Here is an 8477-nt window from a genome sequence, read left to right as displayed (position 1 = left end):
GAATCCGTTGCTTATGAAACGCGTCTCGCGGTGCTTCATTCCTTTACCCAGGTGTATGGTCGCTTCCGACGAAATCTGACACTTCCGGCCAATTTGAACATCCGTCGGCCAACAGATTTTTGAGCGTTCACCTAACTAAAGCACGGCGGAGGCATGGTTAGATTTTCAACCCGAGAGCGCAAACCCTTATTTGGTGAAAATTTTTTCAGGGCGGTTGGTTACGCTGCATCTAAAACCAAGTTGCACGCTTTAGGTGGCCTCCATTTGGGTTTTCGCCTTGGCAATTTTACTGACCTCGCTTAGAACCCAAGGAGGAGTACCACATTGTTTTTTCGTTTGTGACATTGAAATGAACGGAACCCGCTAATCGGCAATTCGAACCCGACCTTGGAAGATTTGGCGAAAGCCTTGATCTTGTTTGTCGACCCATTAGGTCGTGAGTTGAACCAATCAGAGTATAGCCTTCCGGTGCTTGTCATTTTGGCGTTCGCGTCTTTTTGCTATCTGCGTCTCAGAGTGTTCTTACCGATGGCGTCCGTCCTGGATAACACCGTGGAAGACCTGAAGCCCCAAAAGAAAGAGATTGAAATTCTAAAAGTTCTTGGTAATCTCTCTGTCTTATTCAATGCCTACTTCTGTAGCCGAGAAAGTCAGGGGTCATGTGAAATGGTACAGTGTCGCAAGGCGTTATGGGTTTATTAGTCGTAACGACGATGGCGGCGATCTATTTGTCCATCGTTCGGTCATCTCTTCGTGTGCAAGGCGCATTCCGTCCTTAAGGAGTGGTGAGGAGGTTGAGTTCAATGTCGTCGAAACGAACCATGGCGTGGAGGCCAATTACGTGACTGGTCCTGGTGGTCAGCCGGTGAAAGTAAGTCCTGGTGCCGCTATAGCACTTAAACTGTTTTTGTTCATTTCCTCATCCTGCGTCATCGACTTCTATGCGCCTCAATTCGACTCGAGCTTTGGTTATGTTGGCCCTCTGCCGTTTTCATTCACCCTTTCATTCTTGCAAGGTAGGGCTTCGCTTTTAGCAGCGAATACTTTTTCTTACAGTGAGATTTCTTTGGAAATCTCCCCGCATTTCATTCTCTGCCGAATGGAATTTCAATTCAACAGCTACTAATCCCTACTCAACGTGATTCGATAGTAACGGCGCTGCTACAGACGGCAAGGCCTAGCCGGCTTATGCGCTCTTCACGGGTTTCCTCTGAGTACACGTGGTCATCCGAAAGGATGATTAAACGATTGTTTTTTGTATGAAAGTGATGAGATGTAGGCAACCCTAGGAAGCTTTCTTTGGTCGGGACGTCAGCTCACACTAAGTTAGCCTGGCTGTGATAATGATGATGGTGATCATTTTAAGAGAAAAACATTAGTGTCCCAATGTTGTAATACCGTTTCAATGTTCCTGAATAAAGCCTTACAGTGGAGGGAAGAAGACCTAGGATTTAGCTATCACAATTATCCTTCACTTGCAACACTTAGTCAGGCAATATGGAAAGAAACTGGCCTTATGAACGCCACTGATATCGGTTAGCTACCATATTGTTCAATGTTTTTAACCAAGCACGAGGAGGATGACGTGGCTCCATCGTGGAAGGAGCAGCACCTACATAACTCAGACTTTTAGAACCACCTTTCTCCCCGTTTCACCGAGTCGTATTCTGTCGACATCTAAGTTTCCGACACTGAACAGCACTTCGGGCTTGTCAGGCGAAAACGCCCATGAAGTTCGCGCTTGAAAAAGTAATAAAATGATATAATTGTTCAGCTTTAACGTCCCTTCGATGCCTAGCTGCCATGCAACCAGAAGTAACCATGAAAGCCGGGATACTGCCAGGTTGCCCAAACCTAGACAGGGGAAGTCGAGACTCAGAGGTCGGTTTCGAACCACTGACTATCCGGTGAGTGAATTCGCGCTCTAACCATAGCCATCTCGCCCGTGCGCGCTTGGCTATCGGTGCGTCCTCTTGTGGGTGTTTGGAATGATTTTTTTTCCAGACAACCGCCTTGTGTTTGTGTTCTTGGTGGTTGGTCCCCCAAAGCAGATGGGGTCGTTGAACGAAGTGGTTTCATCATGCACGCAGCTTCATGATAATTTTCCGGTAAGTATCAATTAATATACCGATCCGCGACATCCAAGGCCTTCGGGGTTTACCGGCTCCAATAGTTGTTTATAACTCTCAAAGTATAAGCCTCTTATTTTTCATGGCTTTTCTCCGAATATACTGGTTTGGTCTAGAGTCTAGAGCGGCCTATATAGAGGCAATATACGCCTGATGGATGCTCTGTAGTCCAGCTTGCCTTAGTTTCTTACTGGTAGCCCTCTCTTTAAAATGATGCTTTTTCAGCCTTTGGATATTGTTTGGCGGATTAGGGTCATCGAAACTACATGCCAATATCCTCCTCACCGTTGAAACGGTCGGTTACTAAACCACATAAGTTAGAGTTACCAGTGTTTTCGAGTTTGGATTAGTTTACATTTGCTGGTGTCAAACTTCGTACTGTTTGCGTTAATCGCATTTCTTAGGGTGTCGACGTTGGTTTGTGAGCTTGACGTCTTCTAGACGTAAGATGGATGTCATAGCTTTGCCCCACCCACATATGCATCTAACGGTGACTAGGTTTTTGTTCGAGGTCCGTGATGCATATTATAATAATTTGCGTCCCTTTGCCGGGCCCTGTGGAGTGTGGGTCGGAGCGGTCTCTTGCCTCACTGAACCTATTGGTTAAGTGGCTCTTGAAGCTCTTAAGGTTTAAGTTTTTGTAGTGTTTCCGGTAGGACTGATTCATAGTTCAGTAGTGTTCTGGTAGGGGGTGTGTACGCAACGGGGTATATGGAGTGTGCAACTATTTTCTTACTCGGTAGTTGATTTTGTTGAAAGAAATGTTAGGTCTCATTTCTAGGTGATCACCAATATAGACGGCCGCAATCAATCCGTCAATCAATCAGCTATAAACCGTGTGCTATAGGCACATTGGCTCCAGCTGCTGCATCTTAGGTCACCGGAAAACCAAGCTTTGGAGGCGAAGGCATGCTCCGTTTGTTTGGAACTTGGGTAGCTACGCATTGAAGGCGATAGCTTTGTTGCTTGAGCGCCACTGACTGCGCGATCGGGCCATTTCCGCCAGTGTCAATAACCGCTGGTGATTTGCGTCCTGGGGTCCCCATCCAGGGAGGCCGCAATTGCCAACCCGACTTAGTTTACTGGTTAATCTTTTCGTACGTCGTTGCCAGGTCTTACATTGTCTACCTCTCGGTTGCTTCCACTCAGCACAGGGTTGGGAGGAAAGAGCTCTGCGAGGCAAACGATCTTCCGACATGCGGAGTACATGACCCAACCAGCACAGCCTATGAAGCGTGAGTTATTCATATATCGCGGGAGAGTTCCTCATAGACGGCCGCACCTGCCCCTTTCCATCTGCTCGGTGAAAATGCGTAACTGATATTTCAGCTTCTCAGCCGAAATTACTTTTATGTATTCAGGTTTCCGTCGTGGCTGCTTTATATGGGTGGGAATGTGCAGTGTGAACAGTTCCTTAAACTCGCCATATTTGTATGTGGTACAGTGAACGCATTAATTATTACCTTGGGGTGACTCATGGGGTATGTTGGTTTTGTAGTTTTAGTCCTGGCAGATGTTGGTGTGGATCGTTCTGGGCTTACTGTTAGTACATCTATGACAGTTCCATTTAAGCTTTTCCGAAGTTGATTCACCCACTAAAGCAACCTCTGCTTGATGGTATTTTGTAGATGAGCCAGACGTATTTCTTGGACCTTCCGTTTGTCCATTGGTTGGATTTAGGGCATTTCGGGCACTTGGATTTCTCAGCTTATACCCCTATGCGGGACCGTGTGGCAGGAGATATTTAGAGGCGATGCTTTGGTTGAGTATTCCATCGGCCATAGGTGGACTGATTTGGGTAAGCATTGTCAGCTTGGGTTGAAGAAGGTTAGACAGATGCAGAGGTCTTCGGAGGAGGTGCATGTCGACCAACATAGAATTCAAGCTTAATGATGACTTGTGATATTACCATCATTCTGGGGGATGAGTTTGATCACCATCATGGACCCGGGTATTCCCTCTGCCGTTGGTCCACATGGTCTCTTGATGTTCAACACTTCTCGTTTAGAGGGAATTTGTTTTCTCAGGGTCCTTGGGACTTGTTTTGAATGCGATATCACTGCAGCCGGATGGCATTTTGGTTGCAGCAAACAATACCTGCAAAAGAACAGTGTTAGCTAATAGGCCCCCAATGATCTGGGATACTGAAGTTGGTCAATACAGTCAAGGTTGTGTTCTTTGGCTCGTTGAATTTTTGCTTTATCTAGTTCTGCACATATTTTCGGTCAGTGCTCGTGATGGAAGATTCAGGGCTGTTTATGATGTTAAACTGCTCCAAGTTGTTGATTGAGTGGGTAGGTTGGGGGTTTACTTAGCTGTATACCCGCCGTGCCTCAGCGTGGATCTAGCCGGTGCTGGTTAGACCGATGGATTTACTGGTGAGTGGTATGTATTTCGTGATTGAGAGTCGACTTGCGTATCAAGTGTTGCTCATACCTGCAATTTATTGAGTTTGGGATGCAGAGTGCTGGTTTTTGCGAGAGGTGAGAGATTGGATTGCTAAATGTTTCTCTCTCCCTCTAGGATTGATGCATAAGTGGTTTCAAGATGTGATTATCTCTTGGATTTCTGACAGATAGCACAGATGTTCTTGATACCCTCACTAGGATATTAGATTGGGGAGTTACGTTGTCCGAGTTTGAGCTGTCTGTCAAATTTACAGTGAGTCCAACACTGGCATCCGTGAAATCACATAACTGGTTATCCGCTTTCCAATTTCTGGTTGCACGACCCACAAGGAACTATCAGCGGGCGAGATGGCCCAAGTGGTTAGAGCGCGAATTTACTGACCGGAGGGTCAGTGGTTCGAATCCGACCTCTGCCAATCGACTTCCCCTGTCTAGGCTTGGGCAACCTGACAGTATCCCAGCCCTCGTGCCTCCTTCGTGTGGCATGGCAGCTAGGCACCGAAAGGGTGCTACAGCTGAACGACTTACTACTATTTTGTTTTGTGTAAATCCAGTGAGTCTGGGTCTAGCAATGTATCAGGAGCAAGTATGGCCTGGCTGATAACTGATACCAGACGTTAGCACAGAAAATACGGGAAAGCAGTCGGAATGGTATGCTATTTCCTGTTTGTAGATGCAAAATCGTAGGAAGGAACGGTAGCGAGCTACAGAAACAGCCAACTGGTTTCGGCCTGTACACATTTTATTTCACTGGACACGTTTCCTGTCTACGTCGATATAAGAACTTGAGGTATTTTCATTTCTATGGATGAAAATTTACGTATCATTTCGTATCGTTTGCTGGGTACGTGTGCTGCAGGTCAATCTTCCTAACTACAGGGTTGTTCTGGGGACTAGGCGTAATGTACCCTAGGTGACCAGCCGTATCGTTCTCTCGGTTCACTTTTCCACTCATTTTCATGCTGCATGCTGCATGAAAAATAAGCTTTCATGATTACCTGGTTTCTGATTTTTCGTGAAGTAAAGGAGTTTTGTGTGAGCGTGACCCGCAATTTCTTTCAGTTTTTGTTCTCTGTGGATTTTGTAGCCTCGAGGCAGCGACGCGACGTATGAAGTCAGTCATCCGGAAAGTGGTTATCATCGTAGTTCCTATGCCTTTCGGATAATAGCGGGATCTCCCGGACACCCAGTTAATTTGTAATCCGCATTCCTTCAATGGACTCTAGGTAGCCCAACGAAGGGTCCCAGCAACTCTCTTTTCCACTTAAGTAAAGCTGCCACAAAAAAGAAAACTGGTGTTTGAGTTCTAGTGCTAGGACCTTTACCAAGTGCACCGCGCTAGACTCACCTGTCACACGGCTAGTCCATTCAAACGTTTCCTGCAAACTGTTTGCTGCCGTGCGAGTCAATTTTTATCGTGCGAAAGGTAGTGGCCCTGGATTTTCAAGGCTTATTCGACTCGGTTGACCGCTCTCTTTTCCATGACATACTTGCCCATCAATGAATACCCTGGAAGGTTTTGAACATAATAAGTTTTGCATTCAGCCCAACTGCCATGGTACTAGAGGGGTGCACGAGGGCTGTCCAGGCTTCCCGAGCCGAGACGCAGGAAGTCGAGGGGCAGAGGTCGGGTGCAAAACACGGATCCTCCGGTGAGTAAATTCGCGCTCTCACCACTGAGCCCTATCGGACGTGTGAAAGTATACGTAGAGCTCTCCAGAGGCTTCCTTTACACAAAGCGGCGTCCGTCAGGGAGTGTCCACTCTCTCCATTCCTCTTTATTTTGTGATATATGAGATAGATAGAAACGAACCCTAGGAGGTCTTCAAAACCCTGTAAAGACAAACTTGTCGATCCGAGATATTCAGACGACATTGTTCTCGTCTTCGAAGAGGAGGAGAAGGCGCAGGTGTTCTTGGATGAACTGACCAAAGTCATCCCGTCCCTTGGTATGCACTTTGCACCCACAAAGTGTAAGGTCATGCTCGTGGACGTACAGCCACTGAACGCGCCGCTTAAAATCCAGGGAAAGGTACTGGAAATTGTGAAGCGTTTTACTTATCTTGGAAGTTGTATTAGTTCTGATAGTAGTGTGATAGATGAGGTGAATGCACGAATCTGCAAGGCCTGGATCGCGTTTGCTAATTTGAAAAACCTATGGCGTTATAGGAGTGTTTCCGTGAATCTGAAGGGACGTGTGTATCAAGCTACAGTACGGGCTGTTTTGTTGTGTGGCTGAGACTTGGCCTGTTCGAGCAGCGGAACTGAGACGTCTTCAGGTGTTCGACAATCGTTGTCTTAGAACCATAGCTCGTGTGGGTTTGTATCGGCGTATCCGTAACGACGCAGTTAGAAAGCGAGTTTTCGGTTGTACAACGAGTACCTCTGTTGAAGAATGTGTCCAGCACCAGAAGCTGCGTTGGTTAGGGCATGTATGAGGTATATCAAACTATCGTTTTCCGAAGAGAGTGTTGTTTTCCGTGCCAAATTCAGAGTGGCAGAAGCAGGGAGGTGACCAACTCTTGACCTGCCAGAGGGGTATGAAATAGATTACGAAACATTTGGTTGCTGTTTTTGCTACTCGCCTTCCCGGATGGGGACCGCGTGATTCCATTGCGCCTGCTTGGAGACGCTGCAAGATAGGGCTGCTAATCGATGTCAGTGGCGTTGTCAATTTCTGTCCAGGGTGTCTGAATGAGTGTCTGGAGGTGTAGGCTCCTCGGGATGATTGTAGTAAGCCAGCACTAAATCCCTTCCCTGTCCACTTTTACTCTTTACTTCACCATGAGGCTTTCAAGTAAATCATGTTTTTACGGCGGTGAGTCGCTAGTGCTGAACACTGATGTCGTGCTGTCCATGTTGATGGCGATGAGGGTGGTGAGGATGGAGCTTAGTGGTGCACTCTCAATCACAATGGCTGCTATTTGACACCTTAATCATGTCATGTTTCTGTGAAATTCTAAGAGACCCAATTGAGTGCAGAATAGAATCGCAGGAATAATTGGTTCCTGAGATATATCACTGAATCGCAGCATAAAGTTGATAAAACATGACAACAACTAGAAACCTCGAATAATGGGGTGCGAAACTGCAGACCGGAATATGCGTGGTTCGATCCGAATCCTGACTTTCTGGCCGCTCCCTCCTAGCCTTGGACAATTTGACAGTACCTCATCCATGGTGCTTCGCGTTACGTGCGGATGAACTTGGAGTGTGCTGAGAAACGAGTCAACGGACGTAAGGTAAGCTACTACGTGAGCACGTCTGAGCACGTAAAAGTAGGTTCGCAGCAGCCTATTGTAGTCAGGGCCTTTCGCGGCGAAAGGTTAATCTAGCATTATTATGGCAACGGTCCTCTGGCATACGAAGTACATGGCCTGACCAGTGTAACCTATGGAGTGTGACCAGCTGACCTGTTGAGAATGTTTTTTGTGGAGATTTCGTCCTGTAAGTGAAGATAATCTATGCTGAGAATCCAAGAAGCACTGGACAGCTCCTTGTTGCTCGAGGAGCCTGTCAACATGTGTGATGTGGATCCCGTGATTGAAGGATGAGCGACGCCGTATCCTGTCTAAGTGCGAGTTAATCACACTGCTGATCAACCGCCCGTAGCCGAACGGTTTATTGTTCAAACCACTAGCTAGGAGGTCGCGGGTTCGAGACTCCGGAGTTTCGTAAGATGCGCACTGCTGATGATTCCCAATTAGAATGGACCAGCTGTACAGTGCTTCTCGGCTTTTCAGCATAGATTGGCTTCACTTACAGGATGAAATCTCCACTAAAATCCCAAATCTCCTCACACTACCAACAGAATGTTTTTCCCCGGAAATAATCTTCCATACCTCAGTATTAATGAACTGCTGTTCCCACTGGATCTGCGCAGTGCTCCGGAGGTACCAATATCACAGAGCTTTTGAAGATCCTCTACATGTGACAGTCG

At 46.8% G+C, this 8477-nt stretch overlaps 1 protein-coding gene across 1 annotated transcript in view; it reads left to right on the top strand.

Annotated features, from left to right (window-relative positions):
• Positions 1-625: 625 nt before the first annotated feature.
• The window catches only part of T265_02298 (hypothetical protein), a gene marked incomplete at both ends in the record, with an annotated part of 30892 nt that continues 23040 nt past the window's right edge, over positions 626-8477 (top strand). The window contains one exon of the mRNA XM_009166502.1: positions 626-871. Coding sequence (XP_009164766.1) covers positions 626-871 — 246 coding nt within the window. The remainder of the gene's footprint in view (positions 872-8477) is intronic.

Source organism: Opisthorchis viverrini, assembly GCF_000715545.1.
Source record: "Opisthorchis viverrini unplaced genomic scaffold opera_v5_26, whole genome shotgun sequence".
Taxonomy (NCBI): Eukaryota; Metazoa; Platyhelminthes; class Trematoda; order Opisthorchiida; family Opisthorchiidae; genus Opisthorchis; species Opisthorchis viverrini.
Note: the sequence above shows the minus strand (reverse complement) of the source record. Positions and strands in the feature narration are given on the sequence as shown.